Genomic DNA, 24945 nt, shown 5'->3' on the forward strand with positions numbered 1-24945 from the left:
ATCATAAAAAAAATATAAAGCGAAAACGTCCAGTTGATTTTTAATTAATTTAGTCTGTACTGCAAACCTTTAAAAGTTATGGAGTTAAAAATAGCAACAGAGCTTCTACGTCAAATACAACATTATAAATTAACTGACCTTAAGATGTATATTTTTACGTATTTTATTATTATTATTTTGAGTTGATGTTGTGCTGTATTATTTATTTAGTATTTTTATGTTTCTTTTATACACTTGCCTTAATATTGCACTGTTTTATGACATTTTCTTCTACTCCACTGTTATGTGCCTTACAGTTTGTAAATGTTGAATAAAAAAAAAGTCAAAAAAAATTGATTTCAAATTAACCCCTTAACCCCCGCCTTCACCGAGCACATTTTATACTTAGCTTTATGCAAATCTAAGAGCTTCCCGACTGGAGAGTTCACAGCCTATGGGCCTGCGCCTCATTTGAAAGCTAAGACCGCGTTGTTGCGGCGTCATCACTTTTTTGTTGCTTTGTTGTCAAGTTTTGTGTGGTTTTCTTGTCACGTTTTTGTCGCTTTTTCTGCCACTTTTTTGTCACGTTTTTGTTGCATTTTTGTCACGTTTTTTGTGTCGCTTTTATCTTGCGATATGGTTGCATTATGACATGTTCTTGACGCCTTCGTTAATGTTGTATTTTTGTCACGTATTTGTCGCTCTTTTTGTCACGAATTTGTCACTTTTTTAGTCACGTATTTATCGCTCTTTTTGTCACGTATTTGTCGCTTTTTTGTTGCGATATTGTTGCATTTTCACATGTTTTTGTCACCTTTTTGTCACGTTAATGTTATTTTTTGCCATGTTTTTGTCACGTATTTGTCGCTCTTTTTGTCACGTATTTGTCGCTTTTTTGTTGGGATATTGTTGCATTTTCACATGTTTTTGTCGCCTTTTTGTCACGTTAATGTTATTTTTTGTCGTGTTTTTGTCACGTATTTATCGCTCTTTTTGTCACGAATTTGTCGCTTTTCTGTTGCGATATTGTTGCATATTGACGTGTTTTTGTCGCCTTTTTGTCAAGTTAATGTTATTTTTTGCCGTGTTTTTGTCACGTATTTGTCACTCTTTTTGTTGCGTTTCTGTCCCTCTTTTTGTCACGTATTTATTGCTCTTTTTTGTCACGTATTTGTCGCTCTTTTTGTTGCGGTTCTGTCCCTCTTTTTGTCACGTACTTATCGCTCTTTTTGTCACGTATTTGTCGCTTTTTTGTTGCGATATTGTTGCATTTTGGCGTGTTTTTGTCGCCTCTTTGTCACGTTAATGTTATTTTTTGTCATGTTTTTGTCACGTATTTATCCCTCTTTTAGTCACGAATTTGTCACGGTTTTGTTGCATTTTTTCTGCTTTTTGTTGCGTTTTCATCCTTGTTTGCGTATTGTTTTCATCGCTATTTTGGCGCTTTTAGAAGAAGCCAAATGTAAACTAGCCAGCATAAATTACGATTTTTGTAGATTAACTGCACCTATTTTTTTGTGTGTGCATATATCATGTGACCAGAGTTGTCCCACTGTATTATTCAGGGTTTGTTGCTATTGTAGGCATGGTCATGGATGTAGCACGTATATATAGGCTATATTTTATGATTTTTGATTTAGCAGCTTTAATAGGCCTGTTTATTTTTCTTTTTTCAGAATAGGTTTCCTGGATATGAAAAGTCGGCTAATTTGCAGTGCCCAACTTGTTGACGTAGTAGGACGTCTATAGTAAACAACACTCACACCAAACTCATTCCTTCTCGTTCCTAAACCAATAAGGCAGAAGGGGAGGGGAGACTCTAACTGTGGCTAAAATAGGTCTAGTCATTAATTTCGGAGCCGAGGAGAGGAAAGTGACCACGATGGCAAAGTCCGCGCAGCTAAACAATCTTAATTTGATTTAACCTACAAACCTTTAATTACGCTGGAAACATTTTTTTTCCTACAAAAAGATGACGGACGAGGTGCCCACGACACCCGCTGACCCTCCGTGCAGTCGCAGCCCCACGGCCAGCGTCACCTCCTCCCCCAGACCTGCGTCCCCGGACCCGGACGCCTCTCCACGGTCCCCCCCAGGCGCCGACGCGCACGGGGGCGAGGAGGACTCCACGGAGGAGGACGGCCGCTTCCCCGCGTGCATCCGAGACGCCGTGTCCCAGGTGCTCAAGGGGTACGACTGGTCCCTGGTGCCCGTGACGGGGCAGGGGGGCAGGGGCCAGAGGGGCAAGCCGCACGTGAAGAGGCCGATGAACGCCTTCATGGTGTGGGCGCAGGCGGCGCGGAGGAAGCTCGCGGACCAGTATCCGCACCTGCACAACGCCGAGCTCAGCAAGACCCTGGGCAAACTCTGGAGGTGAGGTTTATGTGAGAGAGAGTGGACTATTCTGTTCTGGAGGCTTGTTTAAAGCTAGATCAATGCAAGATTATGAAATGTTTAAATGCATCAGTGTCAGACTCATTCAAAGTGCTCATGACAGATTTTCATTTTTTGTTTTAAGTTATGATAATTTACCTTCTTAGTTTTACGTGATAATAGTATAATAAGCTTTTAAGTTTTGTTTTACACAATGGAAGAAGCAATTTTATGAGGAAAAATCTGCAAACTTCTCAACTGGAGCTTACTGCCTTATTTGCCAGGGATGTCCAGGGGCGGACTGGCCATATGTCCATTCTGGAAGGGCACAGAAGGGCCGAGCTTTACCCAAATCTAAAAGCTAAAAAGAAAAGCGTCAAATAGCGAGAAAAAGAGGATGAAAAGTCAACAAAAACATGAGAAAAACACAACAAAAAAATGATAGAAAAAACAACAAAAATCTGACAAAAATGTGGCGACGTGACAAAAAGTTTCCATCACTTTTGTAGGTCTTAGCTTTCAAATGAGGCGTTACATTGTTGATCTCCAGTCGAGAAGCTTTTAGATTTGGATAAAGCCCAGTATAAGAAACCATGAATCTAAAAGGAATTCCGTGGAGTATGGTGTGCCACAAGGTTCAATTTTGGGACCGTTATTATTTATTATTTATATTAATGATTTTGCTTCTGTTTCTACGACCACCATTCCCGTTCTTTTTGCTGATGATACCAGTCAAAAAAATAATAATAAAAAGCCGAACTGGGGAAAATGCACTGTGTAGTGTTAAGGCAGGTGGTAAGAGGATAAAATATGTATTTGTGGAAGTGTCACAATTACGCTAATTTGGGCCAGGCTGGTCAGAGTCCAGGGCTGTTTTTCAGTCCCAGTCCGCTCCTGGGGATGTCCAAACCTTTTCCATCGGGGCCACGTCGGCCTCACCTTAATTAATGCATGGAACCCTAATAACAGCTCTGTCTTTCAACAAAGCATTCGTTTCTGTTGCTTTAATCATGTGGAATTATAAAACTTGCAGTAAAAAGTATCATCTCTGGCCTTGTGTGCCAGTTCAACAAGAAGCCTCAGGGCCACCGAAAGATGGGCTGAGGGCCGCATTTGGCCCTTGGGCCGCACTTTGGGCACTGCTTAAGCCAGTGTCACGCCTTGTTTGAAAGCTAAGACCTACACAACTCATCTAAGCTTCTTCCTGGTTTCATGTTTTAGTCGTTTTTGTTGCATTTTTACTTTTAGTCATGTTTTCCTTACTTTTTTGTTGTTTTCTTCCCCATATTTTTGTCACTTTTTCATGTTTTATTATAGTGTTTTGGCTGCATTTTGTTTTCTAGTGTAATCTAACTGCGATACAAGCCACACGAAAAGTGACAATTTAACGAACAAGAAGCTTAGATTAGTTTTATGGGTCTTAGCTTTCAAATGAGGCGTTACTGTGGCTGTACGCTCCAATCACAAAGCTTTTAGATTTGGACAAAGCTGAACTGGAGAAAATGCACTTGGTTAAACTCTCTCTCGTTCATCATGGCCCAATTGTACAGAATTGTTGTCGGCCATTTTCCCCAAATATCTACACACAAATCCACTTTTTAATGAGGGGGAAATCACTTCCACTTCCAGTTTTAAATATACTTTTGTTCGCCTCGCCTTAGACTTCTCTCTGAAAGCGAGAAGCGGCCGTTCATCGAGGAGGCCGAGAGGCTGAGGATGCAGCACAAGAAGGACCACCCGGACTACAAGTACCAGCCGCGGAGAAGGAAGGGCTCGAAGCCGGGCGACTTTACGGAGGCGGAGGGTCCACAGTCGGCACAGCAGAACCCATTCACCCCTGAACACTTCTCCAGGCACGAGGACCTGCAGCAGTATCACACGAACGGCTCAGGTGAGACGCCAGAGGAAAGCTACGACTATTTGTCAAGTACTTACTTATTTTTAATGTTTTTATTTTTGGTCATTGACGATAGAATTGAATATTTACATTTCTTCAAGCAATTTTGATATCTCATAGACAATATATCTTCCAGCTCCTGTAAATTCATAATAACTACAAGCGGTCCAGATTAGTTTCCTTCGCAGGGTGGCTGGGCGCATCATCAGAGATAGGGTGAGGAGCTCAGTCACCCGAGAGGAGCTCGAAGTAGAGCCACTGCTCCTTCACAGAGCCAGCTGAGGTAGCTCGGGCATCTGTTTCAGATGCCTAGTGGTTGCCTCCCTCAGCATGTTCCATTGAGAGGAGGCCCCAGGGAAGACCCAGGAGACACTGGAGGAACTATGTGGTGTCGCCTCGGGGTCCACCCAGAACGTCTGGAGGAGGTCTGTGTGGATCGGGAAGTCTGGGCATCTCTGCTCAGACTGCTGCCTCCGCAAACCGGCCCTGGAAAAAGTGGAAAAAAATGGAACGATGGAATAACTATAAAGTTAATTATTTTTTTCCCTCAACATTGGAAGATGGCTGCATGCGAGTTAGTTGTATTTGGGGTTGTAGATCAGAGGAAGTTTGCACTGTATTGATGCATCTCTTTGACCAAAACTGAATCAGCTTTGCCTTTTCCCACATTTTCGATGTATTTTACATGCAAAGAGGTTTAAAAAAGTCATAGCTTGGAATTTGAGTGAGGACTTGAGTGAGGGGCTAAAATGTACTCTTGTCATTATTGTCAGTTATCAGCCTGCCTGACGACTGTGAGTGTTGCCCATTAAGAAATCAAATCAATAAAGTCATTGGCAGCTTTGGTTAAAATGTATTATACAATGTATTAAAATGTTGTTAACAAACCCATCTTCTTTGCTTGAGTCCAGGTCAGCCGCACGGACCTCCCACCCCGCCCACCACCCCTAACACCGACCTCCACGCCGGAGCCAAACACAACGCCCAGTCCCACCCAGCTCCGGCCCCTGCCCCCGTCACCGCCCGCCACAACATCGACTTCAGCCACGTGGACATCTCCGAGCTCAGCGCCTTGGACAGCTTCGACGTGCACGAATTCGACCAGTACTTACCTCCCCCCCCGCCGGACGCGCCCGGCCTCAGCGGATTACCCAAGCCGGGATCGCAGCCTCCCAACTGCAGTGACGACGCTGCCCCGAAGCACATCAAAACCGAGCAGATGAGCCCAGGCCACGCCCCCCACTGCTCGTCTCCGCCCCCGCCGCCACCCGAGTACACCTGCCTGACCTCCAGCCAGTCAGATTACGGCGATCTGCAAAGCCCCGCCCTCTACAGCAGTTTCTCCGCCTACTCGGCCGGGTTGTACCAGTACCCGTACTTCCACTCGCCGCACAGAGCTTTCGGCTTGGCTTTGGCTCCGCCTCCGCATAGTCCCACGTCAGCATGGGAGCAGCCTATTTTCACCACACTGACCAGGCCGTAGGTGAAGCGCTATTGAATGTAATGAGTGTTTACGAAGCTGGTGAGGTGTCTTGCCCTCAGGCGCACCGACTTGAACGGAGAAACCTTGGTGACACACTGTGAACGTTGCAGTTTTTTGGCCTGACAACTCAAGAAAAACACAAATCCATCCTTTATTATTTTTTTCCTGCCTGTCTGACCCGGATCACAGGGAATCTAAGCAGACACTTCCTCCAGGACCCTCAATGCTGCCCCAGGCCGGGAGGCTTTCGGAACAGGAGCCATAGATACAGACGGCATCTTAGGGAACGGCCACAAATCGTCACGTACAAGGGGGAGAACAAAGCCTCTCACCCATTACTCCACGACTACTTCAACTAATGCTGAATTATAGATGCATTTTCTTATTTAATTTATTCTTACCAAATAAAGACATTGACAGACAGACAAATAGACATGGAGAAGGACAAAGCAGTTAAACAGCTGAAATTTGTACACATAATAGGGCAGGGGTAGGCAACGTCAGGCCCATGGGCCAAATCCGGCCCTCCAGCACAGAAACTCTGGCCCTTTTAAACATGCAAGAAATAGTGCCAGTATTTTAAAAATGTCCAGGGAAAATATCCCACTTGGTCCTACAGTATGTAACGTAAAACAGTGATTCTCAACTGGTGGGTCGGGACCCAAAGTGGGTCGCAGAACCTTTTTCAGTGGGTCGTGAGTCCAAGGGGAACTTTTTTCCCAATATTTTCCAGCTGAAACTGAATGAATTTTCAGTTTTTAAAGGCATATCTGCTGCTTGTTCAAAAAAAAACTTGTGTGGGAAAACACAATATTTTGTACAATATTTGACAAATAAAGGTTTAATTTGGGTTATTATCCAAGGGTAATGTTGGGTCGTGACTTGGGAACCACTGATGTACAACTTTGGCATTTGCAAAAAAAAAAGTTCTTTACTTTAGGCTACAATGTTGAGGATTCGGCCCTTGGTGTTTTGGCAATGAAGAAAATCGACCCCCCATGACTCAAACTTGCCTACCCCTGTAATAGGGAATGCTAACCACAATACTGACGTTAGCTTCACGCTACATGCTAACTGTTAGCTTAGAGTGCCAGTTTTTCACTTCTAGCAGGCAATCTGCTGTTTCAAAACATCCATAATGACCCAATTAGTTTGTGTGTGATAAGTATGCATATAGTTTGTCAGCAATGGCCTAAAGAGTGAAGAAAATCATTTCCATAACACACTCTCTTGGTTTCACGCGTTGCCGTCTATGTCGACTGGTTCAGTGGAGGAGCAGCGGCTCTACTTTGAGCTCAGAGCCCAGGCATCCTGTGAAGGAAACTTGCTTGTATTTGGAATCAAAATTCATAATGAAAACATTTGTTAAAAGACTTGTGCTTCATCAGAAAGTGCAGTGGAAACGAGCTGATATTGCATTAAATGTCAGTGCCTAGTTGCAAGCGTCTGACAGTGAACTTTCAAAAACGCCAAAATGTTTTGTATTTTTTGTATTTTTCCAGTCTATGAAACAACTGCAAAAAATATTATTTAGACCTTTTATATTTATTCGTTTATAATGGATGATTATTACAACTGTTTTGCCAATGTGTCCACTTGTAAGATAAATATAGCATGATTTTCTTTTGCTCATACGTAGTAGTTGGAGAGTAGCCATCACGAAAATGGCCCTAAGGAAACAGTCTGTCTAAGAGTATTAATCCCATATGGAAATAACATTAATAAAAGCTGGAATGCAGTAGTCTATATTAACGACAGGGTGGTGCAGGTTTACTGTAACAGGCTAAACGTTTTTCCTTTCGTTGAGCAGGTGAGTATCAAGTGAAATTTCTATTCACCTTGTGTTGCAAACTCTACACAGAAAGGCCCCCGTTCACTCTGGGAACTGAAACTGTGACCCTTTTTCTGCTAGACGATAGTACAAACTTAGTGCCAAAAAGTTATTATCCTAATTTTCATTACCTGTCTCACTTCTAAACACAGTCTTTCCACGGCTCTGTCCAGCAAGTCACTACTAACTACACGACGCCCAGGACAAACATACCTTGCCACCACACCTCCTCTCCCCATTTTAAATACTTCCCCTGCACCTCAGTGGCCCTCTGTCCCGTCCCGGTCACCATGACGACCTTCTGCTGACCACAACATCATGCCAAACAGAAGCCGCATTGATATATTTTGCTGGAGCCAAACAAATGGACTGGGTAAGACAAGCATGTCACCAGTAAAACATTCAAAATAAAAAGTATCTTTACGGTCCTATACAAGGCATTATCTAGACATTTTAAAGACCAAAAACAACATTAGCTATAGAGTCACATGTGTCCATACTTGCTTTATGTGGTAGAATAGTGACCCCTGCTGGAATATAGGGACAATGACCGCCCAGAAATTGCTTCAGCCTTAAAAACATACATAACTTTTGTCTTTTTTGTTGTTGTTGTAAATATATATATTATTTTTGCTTTAACTTTATCTGGTTAAATAAATCTATGAAATAAACTAATATTGGTGTCATGAAAGTGTTCTGTGTGCAATGACAATGCCCTAAGTCAGTGGTGCTCAACTGGTTTGCCATCGGGACGCACCGTCACTCTAGGACAGGGGTCTCCAAGTAAATTCCACTGGGGGCCAGAGTATATCGGGAGTGTATCGCCGGGATCCATAAACAAAAGCTCCAGTATAACATGTTGTGATTGGGAAAATACTATTCAGGAAACTTTTTTTCAATAAATGAATAATAATGAGCCTGACAGGACTGTGGCCTCAGCTTACACTTGTTTTGCACTTTACAAGCCTGTGTCAGAAGTCTCTGCTAAACTTTAGTCATTATTCATTCACTCCACACTTGGTGGTAAGCTACTATTGTAGCCACAGCTGCCCAGAGACTGTCTATTTACCACATGATTGTAATGTGTTGTTTATATCGTGATCACTCGTTATGTCAGTGCCCTCTGCTGGACACGTGTAGAATTCTTTCCTTTCTTTCTTTAAGCTGCCCCCTAGTGGCCAGAGTGAGCATTCTGGCTGTTTCTTTAAAAATCCAAAACTCCACACAGGAATGGGCTAGAGACTTACTTTTTTTTTTTGTCTTTACTTGCCCTCAGTGCCCCCCGTGGCACTGACGGATGGGTCAGGCAAAGGACAATTTTCCCTGCTGGGACCATTAAGTTCACCTTACATACAAACTGAATTTTTTAGTTACAGTATATTATAAAATACAACACTGTCCCTCAAACAATCAACAAATACACCCTATAAAGCTAAAAATCATGATCTAAATTACTTAGCAACTGTAAAGTCTAAACTCGAGGCTAAACAGTATAAACAAACTCGAGTAGTTTTTAGATTTGTATATCTTGAGAACCCCTGCCTTTAACACATTTGATGTTTTAGGCCTGCATTACAACAGATGGCACACGGTTCATATCAAATTTGACATATTTTTACCTGTATTTTAATTCAATAAAGCAATCATGTTACTTGGTCATCAACCCAGTTTATTTGATGGTACATGTAAAAAAACAAACAACCTTTTCACCCCTTCCTCAGTTCAACAGCATGAATTTTTTTCATTTCTAATCTAGCCTATATTTAATAGGTTATCAGTATGATTGTCCCATTTCTCATTTTCTAGCCGTTTAACTATGGCAATAACTGCATGTCAAAGAATGGCTCATTGTTATACACACTATATTTCGACTACTTCCAAAACCAAACAAGACATTTTTCAAGTAACCCCAAAGAAAAAGTGTTTTCTCAAAATCAAAGACAGTCCCGTCACATTACTATATTTTTAAGCAGCAATAACTGTCTACGATGACTTAGTACAAATAAATAGGAGAGGACTGAACCCTGTTTGGCTACATTAACAGCAGTGGTGATCTCTGAGTTTTTAAAGAAGACACATTATGCTGGACTTTGTCTTTTCAAATACCTTTACCAGTGTCATGTTTCTGTTTATTTGAACCTACTAATTTGATAACTTAAAAAAATAATAATAATTGTCTTATATATGCATTGGGGAAAATGATGACTGAACTACTAGTAACTACTTGAGTTGCGACACTGGGGTCCTTACAAACAGACCTTTGGTTATTCAGTGACAAAATGTGACATTTAATATGAATACAGGTTTAATTCATTTAAACATCAATTATTCTCTTGTATCTTATGTTAAGAATTATTCACTTTTGTATGGTACATTTTTGTAAATATTCGACTTTTTAAATCACGTCATGTTTTTGCCATGTATTACATTATCAAGTAAAACATATAACATGCTTTAACAGTTACTCAGTATTTAAGCATTTAGGTCACTACATCTTTAAATCATTATTAAGTTATGTTACTCTTGAATAAATATTTTGGCAGCTTTCTCCTGAACATATTGATTTCAGTTCACAGAAACTGCTTGTATTGTATGCTTTACAGTTAAGTCAGTTTTAGAACTGACATGATCAGAAAGTGTCTTGTGGGATATGGTATTAAAAACGATAGAGAATAAAACAAAATCCTACTTGGACCAATATTTTGAAAGCAAAATCGATTACGCATAATCTGTCTCCTTTTAAATTCCTGTTTATGCATATTTGACATTATAACAGCACTTTGTAGATATAGCTCGAGTTGTGCCAATGGTTCTGTCTCACACCGTCCTAAAAGTAAACACCACACAAACGGTAAGCCACCGACTGTCCAAAATCTGTACATTCAATAAATAGACAATGCATTTTCATTGTTCAGCAACCAGTGACGTGACTCAAGATTACATAATTACATAGATAGCGGGAAGAACCAGACAAAATTCCGAAGAAGCAGTTCACTTGGAGAAAGAGGGTTTCTATGAAGAGCACAATATCAGAAGTCATGACCTGCGATCGGATGTCATGATCTTTTTTTTTCTTTCTTTTTTTCATGAGTCGCCCGGGGGTAAGACAAGGTAACCCATTGTCTCCAGTGATGTTCTCATATTGGTCTCTTCCAAACCTCCTTGATAATTAATTTAGTTTTTGTCCTTTCACAGTCCAAAGGTGCGCTTTGCAGGAGACCAGTCCAGATGGCTTCAGCACATCTTGGTCCAATGTCAGGGCTTGTGTTTGAAATGGGCCTCCACTGTAGTAAGAAAAAGAGAAAGCTTGAATTATTTACGACCACACAATTGTAATTCGATTCAACAATTTCACAGACAACAGGTACATAAAACAAGTGAAGAAGGGGATTAGGGGTATAAAAGTAGACATCTTAGTTGATGGTAAGCTTGATGATTTAGCTTATCCGATTAGAGAATACCGTTGGGTAAATGAAGCCACATTCAAATCACATCACATTTCCATAACCAGGCAGCTGAAAGAATTGACAAGTGGCTGTTCGCATCTTTACAAAGTTTTAATCCATTTGCTTAACCCCGTTGCATCATTTTCGCTCTGGCTAAAAATGAATGAGTTGCAGAACAACTCACAATTATCAAGTATAATATAAAGTCATAAAATGAACTTCAATGAATCAAGTGTTTTTTGTGTGTTATATATAGAAAGTCCATCATTATATATTTTGCTGTGAATTTATTATTTTTACATTATTACTATTTCATTTTTAAATCATAACCATTTAAAATAGTGTGTAATCTGATATAAATATGAGTACATGAGTAAAAAATACACAAATGACTGATCCACTTTAGCAGAGCAAAAGCTTAGTAAGTGACCTCCAGAGTAGCAAAACTATTTTGGGTTTGGTTTCCATCATCTCCATACCCTCTACAATTGGCTTTCCCTAAACATTTTTTGCAATATTTGCCTAAAGTAGGAAAAACACTACCTGAATCTGTTAAATGATTTAAATCACTACATTTAACACTTCCCACAGTGTTTGTGGCCACACCAGTTGAAAGTCACTTTTTCAATCAATTTTAGCATGTTACATTCTGTATATTTGTTGTTTGTAGAATTTATAATCCCTTTATGGTTATTTGACCCATCCTTTAACCAGTGCCCTGGGGTCTCCAGATCTACTACACATGTTTCCGATGCATTTACTTCGTCAATTTGAAAGCCCTCTCATTACCCGCATACTCCTGCGGCCTCATCGGTCGGTTGATGACCCTCTGGAAGGCTGCTATCCAGTCGCGTTGCTCGGCCTCGGTCTCGCAGGCGAACAGGAACTTGCGGTCGGGCGTTACTATGGTGATGCCGTGGTTCCAGTGGTAGCCCTGAGTGGAGGGGGGCAGCCCGGACAGCACGGTGTAGCTGTTCTCCTTACTCCCGATGAACACCTCTCCTCGCGCATAGGCATCCTGGGGCATAAAACACCTATTAGTGGAGCAGGGTGCATTGTGGGTATAGAGCAGCCAAATGTATAATGGAATCAAGGATATGCCTGAACTACAGAGATGGTATGACCTTGCAGCGTGATATGATATGATAAAATGAGATGCTTTTAGGCTGTGATTCCCCTGTCACCCAAATATTTCGACAGTTCTGGCTCATATACAATGATGGTTGACAGACTCTGTCCCAAGTTAACACTTGTTTGAGGCTCGCTGCGCATATGGCCTAACATGCATTTCAGAAATGAGGAATTGGGATTTGGAAAAACTGTCAAATTCTAATATTAAAACATCACTGTCAATCATGCTTTTAGTGGGAAAAGTAACTTTACAACTTAGAAATTATTTTGTGATAAAAGCACTCTTGAAAGGGAATTTCATAACAACATTACTCAAAATAATAAATGCAACCCACTCATCACTGATTAAACGTAATGTCCAAATGTTGAGGCAGTTACCAGTGGGTCTTTGAAATACATCAGCCTCCTGTCATCCATTGTGAACCATCTCTTCTTGAAACCTTCTGTGTGCTGAAAGAAGAAAAATGTTATTATTATTATTATTACACAGTATATATCTGGCGATTCTAACATCAGGGCAGTAAGTATTATATAAACAGGTTACAGATGAGTCCTTGAAAGAAGAGCATTAAATGGATTTATGAACGCACTTAAGTCTAGACAGACTCTTTTCAATAAGGCTCTGACAGTAGTTGGCATCCTTGAACATAGAAAACCTCACATTCACTAATCAATACTTGTGGCCCTCAGCAAATGGACCAGCCGATGGAGTTTTAGCATGTTTGAAAGGGAAATGTTCAACACGCTGAGTGGTTATTGACCGTCGACGTCTCAAAATATTTTAATTCAGTTTCACTCGGGTGCAATAACCTTGTATATTTATGAAAACAATCTGATGAATAAACTGAAAACCGTTATGGCACGTTGGGCTCAGACATATTTAAAGTACTTTTACTTGAGTAATACTTCTGCTAAATTTGTAAATCTAGACTTCAAGGACAGAGCTGGAAGTTTCCATCGCTATTGACCAGTGATCAGCCATCGATTCTGCTCCGCACTGGTGCTCACACGGTGCTGTGGGGATGACACGACGTGGGTCAAGGATACACTGATGCACATGCTCTTGGAGCAGAGTGCATGATGCCCGGACACTCTCTGAGCAGAGACAGTCACATGTGCAGCAGGTCCTGCAGACAAAGGCTCAGGTTCACTCTCACTCAGTGAACACTGGAGGATGCAGACCCAGGCCCACATGGGGCTGTAAGTTTGTAAGATGATCCTAGACGAAGATTCTTCTTTCTTTAGCTACAGTTTGACTTGTCTGTCGTCAAAGAAGTGGTTGATGGCTTTAAGATGGAGATGGATGCAGACTGAGGGCCGAAAACGCTTACTCAGCTGCTCTCTTTGTCGCTCAGAGTTTAATCTTAACGATGCACTAATTTGTCCCATTGTGTTCACTGGTGTGAAGTAGACTGGGATTCTTTGCTGCTGAAAGATCATCTCAAGTTTTTCAGGAACGTCAGCTTTGTAGGACAAAGACAGCTCCTGCTTGGCTCTATAGCCTCTATAGCAGGGGTGGCCAACCCGCGGCTCTCGAGCCGCATGCGGCTCTTGGCCAATCAGAGTGCGGCTCTTTGCATGATTGGATATGTTTAATACAATGCGGCTCTTTGCAAAATAATTGGTAAATATTCCCCATAAACTGTAACAATCTTTGACCAAAAATCCAACCATACTCCTACAGACCCTGTTTCCTCTCTACACACATGAATGAGAGTTTGTATCTCTCTCCTTTTCGAGACGGCGTGTAAAAGGTGCCCGTGTAGCCTCACTCAAAGCGGGATGTAGGTTGAACAACAGGCAGGCAGATCGTGGCACTAGGATTTGCTTCTGTGCTTTTCAGGTTTCTAATCAGCTACTCTGTATTTGATGTAATTTGACCTCATATTCACAGAAAAAGATCAAAATTAGGAAATGGAAAAAAGCGGAGCTCTTTTGAAGCGTATGATGCGAAGCGCGACATCGTAACGCGGAAATACTCAAAGTCATTGGCTTTTCTTTCACACGTGCTATAACTGTAGCAGATGCAACTTAAAACAGACTCTCAGATCCTCCAGAGGCTCCTGGTTAAAGTTCATGAACTTTGTGCAGCCTAGAGTGCGTTCTCTGCACAGTCCAGTCAGGACGAAGCTGCAGGCACTGAGCGCACAGCCCAGGGGCGAATCAGAGGAGGGGGCTGAGTGGGCAGGGCCCCCCATACAAACACACCCCAGCATTAAAAAAAAATAAATAAAAAAATAATAATCTAATTCTGTCTCAGTCAGAGCAGAAAGCACAGAATTTCAGTTAATATACATGTATTTCAGTCCTGTTGAGAAGTAAAACCATTCAATCTAACACAATTATTTAAAAAAAAAAAGAAAAAGGCCAGGCATAAAGTTATAGTTTATTGTGATTAAATAAAATGGTCACATTCTATTTAATCACAATAAACTACCGCCCCGGAATCTCGCTAATGGTCGGTGCCTTTGTGGCTCTTCAGAGGATCAAGGTTGAAAATTTCGGCTCTTGGTCTCTGACTGGTTGGCCACCCCTGCTCTATAGCCTCTCTGTCCTGTTCTCCAGAACCTTCATCCACGACTGAGAGCTTAGACACGTTGCTGCCAAGTATTATGATTAATTGCAATCAAAGCAAATTGCAAAGACTGCATTTTTTTAACCTTTATTTGACTTGAGCTGTTATTTAACCAGGAACGTTCCACAGAGGGAGAACATACAAACTCAAGGGCCTCACCTGCTCTGACCTTCTTGATATGAGGCAAGACAGGGTCTTATTATTAGTTAAGGAAATGATTCTGTATTTCAGTCTTGGTGGTGATGGTCCTGATAGTGTTTAATATGTTAACTAACTAACTAACTAACTAACTAACTGGGTGGCTCCTGAGTGGTCGTCCAAGGATCTAAAGGTCAGCATTAATATAAAGCTCCCTGACATAAACGGCATTTGGTCAGGAGACAGAGCTTATGACAAACCTTTGGACCAGTCTTCTCCATGAAACCCTCCTTCATGAAGTTTCTCGTCAGCTTGGGCACCAGCTGGAAGACACCAGGGCACAGAGGAGAGGGAATTGATTACTATTGCTGTGGGAAACATCGGGACAAAAGATCTTCCTGTTCCTTTCGATTAGACAAGAAACACAATACCTCCTCGTCACTGGCTCCGGGAAACGCCACCTGGAGGTAGTGGAACCGGGCCGCTCGGATCGCGTTGAACCAGTCAACCATTTCCTGAAGGGAAAAAGTGAACAAAACAGAAATTTGTTTATTTATAGACATATTTACTTCGGCGGCCTCGCTTAAGTCAGTCTGCTCCAGGGCAGCTGAGGCTACAAACGTTGCTTACTGGATCTTTTGAATGGTAGAAGCTTATTGAAACAATGCCACAGTGAATGCACACAACCTTTTTTGTGCCGATGCTTTTGGTCATAAGACTAAGACTACTTTTGCTGAAGACCAGAGCAAAAAGGTGGGTTTTCAATATTGACTTAAAAACATGAATAGACTGGGCCATTTTAACATTCAACGGAAGGCTGTTCCTGTTTCCTCTGGGAAATCCGGTTTCTCCTACCACTAAAAACATGTACAATAGGTGAATCCTCCAGCCAGGTGATTCTGATCATCAGCCTGGCTCCACATCTGGAGGTGGGCCCCCGGGTGCAGCACTCCTTACAGGTCGTCCCAGCGGCATCACGGGATGTCTCCAGGACAATAAAGTTCACCTCAAATATTAACCTCACGTATAAGACAAATGCATTTTCATACTAATATTTGCTGATAGAAACGTTTTTCAAAAAATGACTCTGTATGAAAAGAATTCCTCCCTCCCTTCCTTTATTATTGTTACTTTTTTCTTTTACATTTATTTCCTCTTTTCTCTTATACAGATAAAAAACAATTTCCATGTATCAGATCTACATAACCCTAACCTCTAGTTTAGCAGTAGTAGTTTAAAAAAAATATGTTTGTTAAAGGAATAGGCCACCGTTTTTACATACTGAGATATGTTCTTACCTTAGCTTTGACGAGTTCTTTAGGACCTTTCTGGTCTTCACCCGTGCCTTCAGTCACGTAAACACAGCGCAGACGGCGTTAGCATTTAGCCTACAGCTAGCATTTAGTTTTACACTACAAAGTATAATTACACAAAATTAAACAATGTGGATTTTCTAAGCGGATAAAAGGGGGAACTATATTGTAAGGCGTAATAATACCAGTAGTTTGGCATCCGCACAGTAAAGTGAAGATTACTGCGCGGATTTCAAACTACTCCTGGTATTATTACGCCTTACAATATAGTTCCCCCTTTTATCCGCTTAGAAAATCCACATTGTTTAATTTTGTGTAATTATACTTTGTAGCGTAACACTTCACGTAACCATATTTAAATAGGGAAAACGTGGAAGAGCTTGGTAGCTTCTATCTTGACCTGTTTTGGAGCTATAGTGGAGAGAGGGAGAGGCTAAATGCTAACGCCGTCTGCACTGTGTTTACGTGACTGAAGGCACGGAGGAAGATCAGACAGGTCCTAAAGAACTCGTCAAAGCTAAGGTAAGAACATATCTCAGTATGTAAAAACGGTGGCCTGTTCCTTTAAGTAATAAAATCCTCGCTCCGCTTCCTGGTCCAGCGGAGCTTTAGTCGTATTCACTATAATGGGATTGAGCTGATTTTAACATGCTCTTTTAAAACATCTGATCACACAGAAATATTACATTTACTCTGGATTTTCTGACATTAATCATCAAGTGATGTTTTTTCCATACACAATGAAGGCTTATTTTAGACATAAAAAGATCTTCATTTTGCCTGGAGAAATGGTGACCTATATTAGTTGTAAAACAGTTCATGGCCTTTCATCTGTTGTTATTTCAGCAGGAGATTCAGATAAAGTCGTGTTTTATGCTGAGTTTATCGATGAAACGTCAACAGTTTTTGTGTGATGATCTTCTATCCACCAAAATGTAAAAGCTATTGGGAAAACTTACAAAGCCCAAACATATTTACAAAAATGATTTAGAATATATATAGTGACTGTATTTGAAAAGAAAGAATAAAACACTATCACATGTTCTAGTACGACCAGCCTTTTATACAGTCCGATTCACATTTAACACAGACCAGAGCAGTGCGGACAGTTCTTTGCATATTTAATCACAGTTGCAACCCTGGACAAAAATTGCAATTGCATCTAAACTCCTCCACGCCTCCAGCCTGTAGCGACACAGGGAACACACATTTCTCACACTCTGTCTGTGTGGGGTGTGAAGCGTGAGGCGTTCAGGTGAATCCTGTCTAAAGCTGCTGCAGGGCTGTCAATAAAAGTCCACTACAGCGACAAACTGACAGGCACACGGGCGAACTCACTGACCTCCCCCCTCACGCAGTACCGACGCTTCACCAGCAGAGGGGGCACTGTCCTTCAGCTGCTGCAGGGCTGACTGAGAGGCTAAGAATAATACTCAGCTGCTTTTTCCGGTCCCTAAATGAGCATTATTAGGGCGAATATGTGACCGCAGCGCTGCTATTTAAAGCCTCCATTTACAAAGAAGAAAAGAAGAAGTGAGAGCGAGGACGCGTTATTTTGGACTTGCAGACGTGTCTCTCACACATACCCAGACAAAAAAACACACACTTTAAGACAAAGTCCGAGTTAAGACCTGATTTTGTTTTGGTTCAGTGCTATTTGAAGGCCCTAGACCTGCTTGTTTTTTGGAATAAAATGTGTTTTTGTCCTTGAGGAAATTGTGAAAAAAAACAAAAAAGACGATTCGAGATTACAATTTATTTGTAAAGAACGTTTTAATCACGGTGACAGGAATTGCTGTCAGAAAGTGATGAAAGATGTTTTAAAACCCATCCTTGTAAATAATGTGGGATGTCAGGGATGAGTTTGGGGTCACCTGTTCCATCGTCAAATCAGGGACTCTTGTATTCTCTTGTATTCTTGTATTTTTTCACAAGAAATAAGTGACAAGATTGATACGTACTTTATTAATCCAGAGGGAAATTTATGGTTCAGCAGAAGCCGCCAAATGAAACAGTCCATTTTGAACATATAAAATAAGCTTTAATAATTCATTCTGCCACTTGGCAGGTCCTTTGTCTCACAGGCCCAATGAACCAAAGAGCCTGTGAGACAAAGGACTTCCTGAGCAGGTGAAGGTGGGGGTTGTCCCTGATGGACAGGAGTTAGCAGACTTCAAATACAAAGATATCATTAAATCACACAGTGCTGAGGGCTTTATTTCCCATCACAGTGGCCTTTGGGTCAATTGTTTTTGAGGGTTTCTGGTAGGTTTTCTGGATGGAAGGCAGTGTTTCCAGGGGCGGATCTAGAAAAAATCATGGGTTGTGTGTGATGTTAAGCTGCATTTACTCCCTGCTATCCCTCCGTTTCTCTGTCACTAATGCATCTATCTCACATAGCCTACACACACACATGTTTGTAATTCTATCTTAGTGAGGACACTCATAGACATAATGTATTAGCCAGACCCTTACCCTGAACCCTAACCCTAACCTTGATCTTAACCCTAACCCTAACAATAACCCTAACCTTGATCTTAACCCTAACCTTGATCTTAACCCTAACCCTAATCTTAACCCAATTCTAACCCTAACCCTAAAACCACATCTTGACCCTCAAACAGTCAAATAAGTGTGGACTGCGCAAATGTCATCACTTTCCAAAATTGTCCTCACAATGTTAGCTAAAAACTCAAACTGGTCCTCACAATGTCGTAAGTACAAGAACACACACACACACAGAGCCTCCCCTTCGTGCACACCGTGTGTCTGATCAGCGATCATCGCTGGAAGCGTGGGAAGCTGTGCCTATTATTTGGTGCAGAGAAGACGGTTGGTGAAATTCACGTAAGGTTCATCAACAGTGAAAACCAACCAGAAACCCTGAAGACGATTGATTGTAGAGCGTCAGAGGTCACCATGATAGAAAGTAAAGGCACCCATTCAGTCACTGGCTATTGAAAGGCCAAATACACGCAAATATCAGTTTTTTTCCCAGATAAAAATGGTTAAATGAACCAGTCACCATTTCACACTTTCATTCACACACCAGTGTACACAGACACTGGGTCAAGTGTCTTGCCCAAGGACACAACGACAGCCTGTGTCTTCTGGAGGCGGGATTCGAATCCCCAACGTTCCCATCATCGACCCGCTCGACCATCTGCACCACTGTCGCTACAAAAAGCACCTTTCATTCAAGACGTTTTTTCAGCCTTGTTGACGGTCTAATTTAGTCTAGATTTGGTCCTTGGTGTAGTCCGAGTTGAGTCCAGGTTCAGTCAGTGATATAGTCCACACTTAATCCTAGGGTCCTTAATGTAGTCCAAATTTAGATCTTGGTGCAGTCCTGATTTAGTCCTTGGCCAGGCCCTTCTTTAGTCCTGGTTTAGACCTTGGGAAAATAACAAAAAAAAAAAAAAGCAGTCAACCAATGTGATTTTGGCTTGCAGCAGTTTCGAGTTTCTCACACACACCCAGACAATAGAACTGGTTTTACTGGACCCAGTCTTCTTACTTTCACTCAGGAAAAACTGGCGCATTTGTAGGTGAGAGGTGATCCTTCAGACATGGAAAAGGGTTTAACCACTGCCAGAAGTTACTAAAATGTATTATCTGAACGATTCTCTTCAGATGATTCCTTTGTTAAACACGAGACAAAAAGTAGTATGCTCAAGTAATGTCACTATGCACTTTTACCATAAAACTACACACACTATTAACATAAAAACTATACCTTTCACAAGTCTGAAAAGATGACCATTTGTGCATTGTAATCATTCAGACTCTCGTACCTTAGCGTCGCTGTGGTAGACGAAGATGTTGCGTGTGCTGTTGTCCTTCAGGTAGGTGATCTGCAGACCGCAGGGATTTCCGATCTTGGCCGGTTGGAACGTGGCATTGAGCGTCTCCACCTTCATGACGGCTTTGGGGTCTCTGGCCTGACACAGACAAAGAGAAGTTCATTTATATTGGAAATATAGAAGAAAATAATGTCAATACATGTACTATGTGAATATGACATCCCTGTGTCATCATGAGTGTACTCACATCCTGCTTGTTGAAGTACTTGAGCGCCCCCTCCCTCTCAGAGAGAATGAACTTTCGGCTCAGGAACTGCCCGTTGTCTCTACCCCGTTTCCATAGGAACCCCTCTCTGTAACCTGGAGAGAGAGAGAGAGTCAAATATCACCAAGAACAATCTGATTTCCTCAGCTTGCTTTCTTCTTTGTTCCCGGAAGGATTCTACATACTGTATTACACTGAGTAACAAATGATTTCTATTATGAAGAGTCACAGTCAACGCTTTCACTCATGATTAATCAAAAGATTATCATCTCATTTATCTTGGATTCAAAGCACATTAATGGAATCATTTGTTTTAGTCTAATGTTGTGCACGTTTCATGAAAGGCAGGGCTCTTGCATTACAAATTACATTCTTAACAGCTGGGCTTTTTACATAGATTCATGATGAGCAAATGCTTTAAAGAGCAAGTATTATGCTTTTTCCAGGTATTTGATAATAATGTCAAACCAACGGGCGTGGAAAGCGTTTCTCTTTGGTCCTCATGGCGGGGAGCTGTAATACCACCCCCTGGTGGCCAGGGGCAACTCCAAAAGACACTTGGTAAACAGCGTTTCTGTGAAGACTTTGACCTCGTTTGCACTGCTTTAAAGCCTGGCTCCAAAGAGTTTTTTCTAAAAATTGCTATGACCCATGCCTCCTGTCCTGGTCGCCTCCCGCGGGAGGTGTTCCAGGCATGTCCTAGTGGGACAAGGCCTCGTGGAAGGCCCAGGGCACACTGGTGGGTCTATGTCTCCGAGCTGGCCTGGTGTCGCCTCGGGGTCCCCCCAGAACAGCTGGAGGAGGTGTGTGTGGATCGGGAAGTCTGGGCATCTCTGCTGAGACTGCTGCCCCCCGACCCGGCCCCGGATAAAACGGAAGAAAATGGATGGATGGCTATGACCCATGTGCATGTGTAAGATTTTTAACCACGCTGTTTTTTGTACATCAGCAATAAAAAGTGAAAGCCTAAATCTATGACTGACCAGCTCTGGAAAGGTATGGCGACCCGTAGTCGGTCCGCCCACCCTACGGGGGCGGGGCTTCCCACCCTTTTGCCCTTTTAAGGCACAGGCTTTATAGGAGGAGACTTGGGCAGCCATGTTAATATCACAGACCATTCGGGATCATTAGTATGAACGGGGCTGAATGAAACACCGGTTATCTCTTCTATCTTATATCTATGTGTCAAACATATCTATAACTATCACTTGTTGGTTAAAAAATGCTTATATTGATCAATATTGATCTAAAACAGCTGAAACAAACAAAACATCCAGTACTTTCACCTTCCTGATCCTCCGAGCTAGCAAACATAAGACCCACCCTCCTCTTGCTCCCCTTTACTGTGCAGCTGTTTCAATAAAGAGAGGAAAAAAATAATAATACTACGCTCGGCCCGTTAAAAGCTCGAACAAGTAAATTTTGCGAAATACAATAATAAATGTGAGTGTTCCATATCGACCTGGTGTGGATAATGAATATAATCATTATATAATTATTGCATTAAAATAAACTGAGAGTGTTTAATCAGAACCACAATTATTTTTTTTTGTGGCTGGGGCAGTGCATGTGAACAAACACATATGTGACTTGCATGTAAATGTATGTGAACTTGCATGTGAACAACACCACAATGTGTTTGGGACTTTCATTTTGTCCATTTTCCATACCAGGGTAATTGCTCAGGTATTTTTTTTTTACATTGGCAACTCGTTAAACACATATTTTGTAGTCTGAGAGAAGAGAAGATAAGGCAGAACTTTATTGATCTCAAAATGGAGAAATGTTCTTGAAGGGAAAGGAAATAGTCAAACAATAACAGGATAATGCAAACAAGTAATCCTAAATGGGCGTATCTTATGCACAATGAACAATAAAAACTCTAATAATGGAGGGTCGAGAATATAAATAGTTGATGGTTGAAACTGCCGGTGCATTTTCCCGTTCTCTTTGACATTGTTGGGGTAAAGATGGCCACCGTCTAAAGATTCAACAAAAGGAGAAATCCGAGCTGGAGTAATTGGCCATTTAGCTTCTCCGTAATATGAGCCCTCATTTCAAACCCCTGCAAATCCCTCTCCTCACCGAAGGAAACGCGAGGATGTGAAAGTCAATGTGGCGTGAAACCGCGGCACACGGGCATTCGACGGTTTGACCATAACGATACGCTCTCCTATTTTTAGAACGTTCTTTTGTTCCGTCTTTTGTCTATTTCGGTGAAATCCTCGGCTCTGTTTTCTATCCGTTTCTATTTGAAGCAGCCTGATCGCTTTCAGAGGGAGGATGATGTCAAAGCTCGCGGTTCGAAAGATGACTCACTGCAAATTAAACGCACCGACTCTATGGTGATTTCTCCAACTGTTTGATAATGCCAGGCTGTAAAAGGAGAATTAATCATTAACAAGTAATGATAAGGATAAGGTTTGATAAAACATTTCTGCAGTCTTAAGTGGACAGGATTTTGAGATAATGGAATCAGTGTTTGAAAGTTCTAATCAACAACCAGCACCATTTGGAACTGAAGAATAATTAGACTATGGATAACTCTTTGGGGAGTTACTTGGAACAGGCTGAAGAACTGTGGGTGCAAATGACAGCAGTTAAAGTCTGTAAGTTTAACTTTAACCAGAAAGACCGTCTCAGTTTGTGAAATGAGGAGAGCAGGAACAGAATTTTCAATGGTAAACAATAAAGCTACAGGAAAAGCTCGTCTCATTGGTCAACGCGTAAGGATACTAGACTCTGATTAGTTTCTGAGATCCGGGAAGGAGGGACTTTACAAAGAATAATATATTATTACTTACTTTACGTCCAAATGCAAGACCAGGTGGTCAATTTTGCACATTTGAAACAATTTGTAGTACATTTAGACTTCCAGACTTCACTTAAAAAAGCTGATTTTGTACCGTGTTTGTAAAAATGTTTCAGATTTTTTTTTGGGGGGGGGGGGGGGGTTCAGAGAATAATTAGACAGAATAACACTAGCAGCTGTCTCTGTGTATTTTCGAAAACATTTGGTTTAACTTTGAAAGTTGTTTACTTTTTAGTGTGTGCCGTCAAGCAGTACAAATATATATTCAGTCAGTTCACACTAAAGATTAAATTCACTTTCATCATTTCCCCGGATTTACCTAAAACGTAAACTTTATTCACAAAAAAAAGGTCCAATTATCCTTTTTTTAATAAACCAACGTAAAAAGCGGGAAAGCGAAGGGAGGGAGTTCTCTATGCACAGAATGTTTTTGGCTAACTTCCTCTAGGACAGTATAGGTAATATAATAATATTAAACTTCAATAAAAGTTGAACCGAGTATGTTTCATAATATTATTTGATGGTGCCTTTAAGGTGAAACTAACCTTTAGCTTCAGCGCTAAAACACTTACAGTTATAAACACAGAAGATTCTTCTGCAGAAGTATTTTTACAACCTGAGTAAAGTTTTAAACATCTTATAAGTAACGGCTTCAACTTTTCTGCCATGTCCTGTTTATTATTAAAACAAGACAAATGTGGCTAATTCTCCATTGGAATAAAACTGGGACAGAAAACATTTGTTAGGAAGTTAGCGTCCTGCTACTATGCAACAGTCCTTGAACAGAGACTATTCCAATGTCAGAGCAAGGAATTAACCTCATGACCAGACAGCCAGCTAACCACCCTGCATGTGTGCTGTGCAAGTTCCAGCCTAACCACTAGGCCACATGCTTCAAACATAAGGCCAATTTAATCTGGCCAGCAGAATGCTCACTCCAGCCACAAGGGTGCAGCAAATATAAATATAAAGAAAAGGATTCCACACGTTTCCAGCAGAGGGCACTGAGATAATAAGAAATCAGGATATAAACAACACATTACTGCCACATGGTGAATAATCAGTCTGCCCCTGGGCGACTGTGGCTAGTAGTTTAACACCACCGAGTGTGGAGTAAATGAATAATAACTACAATGTAGCACTTTGAGAAACGTGACACAAGCTGGTAAAGCGTAATACAAGTGTAAGTTGTTATTATTTATTAAGCTACAGTCCAAACCAGGACTATCTTAAAATCACAGTTTTCAATAGTATTTTCCTGTTTACATTATATGTGGCCCGCGACCCGCCATGGGAGCTCAACTTCATCCCACTCCCCAAAATCAGCTGGACACCCCTGCACTAGGCCGTTGCACTGGATATAATTCTAACCCTAATTCAAAACAATGCTTAATATCTTCCTCTGTTGCAGCTTTCTCCTTTGTCTTTCTTGCCACAAAACCCGACTTGCATTACCTCATGGATCGATGGCTCTTCTCTCCCGTCTCCCGAACCCCTCCCTCTCCCTCGTCCTTAGCATTCACCAAATCAATGCCCGCCCTGACCACTGTAAAGCCACTTTCAACCGAGCCTGAACCAATACCCCCCACAATGCAACGCTACCACCGAACAAAACATCCACATCATGCCCAGGGTGACTCAGAACATCATCGTGCGTGTTTGATACAGTAACCGTAAACGCATGAGGTCAGCGCCAACCAATCAGGGCGCTCGACTTCCGGCCGGATTTGAAATGTATATCGGCACAGCGAGCTCGCGTACGATCACGGCATTTGTCACTGTTTGCATGAAGTAAACAACATATTGGAGCAAATGTAATGTTTGCAAAGTTTTTGTTTTGTTTTTATAACGAAAATTGGTCTCGAGGTAAAGAGGAGCGCTCGCCGAGACACAGATTGA

General features: G+C 41.5%; 2 protein-coding genes across 2 annotated transcripts in view; one reads left to right on the plus strand and one right to left on the minus strand.

The window, feature by feature from the left end:
• Window positions 1-1946: 1946 nt before the first annotated feature.
• On the plus strand, window positions 1947-6029 carry sox8a (SRY-box transcription factor 8a). Its single transcript, XM_079577903.1, has 3 exons — window positions 1947-2352; window positions 4014-4243; window positions 5161-6029. The coding sequence occupies exons 1-3, from the start codon at window positions 1952-1954 to the stop codon at window positions 5730-5732; spliced, it is 1203 nt and encodes a 400-aa protein (XP_079434029.1). The 5' UTR covers window positions 1947-1951; the 3' UTR covers window positions 5733-6029.
• A 4027-nt stretch (window positions 6030-10056) lies between these two features.
• The window catches only part of LOC306979141 (arf-GAP with dual PH domain-containing protein 1-like), a 57262-nt gene continuing 42373 nt past the window's right edge, over window positions 10057-24945 (minus strand). The window contains exons 5-11 of the mRNA XM_079577989.1: window positions 20217-20329; window positions 19961-20107; window positions 15285-15368; window positions 15114-15176; window positions 12519-12590; window positions 11799-12027; window positions 10057-10847 (exon numbers count right to left, since the gene is read on the minus strand). Coding sequence (XP_079434115.1) covers window positions 10819-10847; window positions 11799-12027; window positions 12519-12590; window positions 15114-15176; window positions 15285-15368; window positions 19961-20107; window positions 20217-20329 — 737 coding nt within the window. The 3' untranslated portion in view covers window positions 10057-10818. The remainder of the gene's footprint in view (window positions 10848-11798; window positions 12028-12518; window positions 12591-15113; window positions 15177-15284; window positions 15369-19960; window positions 20108-20216; window positions 20330-24945) is intronic.

This window comes from Gobius niger (genome assembly GCF_951799975.1).
Source record: "Gobius niger genome assembly, chromosome: 19".
Lineage (NCBI taxonomy): Eukaryota > Metazoa > Chordata > Actinopteri > Gobiiformes > Gobiidae > Gobius > Gobius niger.

What these genes read in the sequence shown, in the direction of transcription:
- sox8a (XM_079577903.1), top strand. Translation starts at nt 1,952, where the DNA reads ATGACGGACGAGGTGCCCACGACACCCGCTGACCCTCCGTGCAGTCGC. An exon ending in ACCCTGGGCAAACTCTGGAG is followed by an intron (nt 2,353 to 4,013) that starts GTGAGGTTTATG and finishes GCCTCGCCTTAG; the next exon opens with ACTTCTCTCTGAAAGCGAGA. An exon ending in GTATCACACGAACGGCTCAG is followed by an intron (nt 4,244 to 5,160) that starts GTGAGACGCCAG and finishes GCTTGAGTCCAG; the next exon opens with GTCAGCCGCACGGACCTCCC.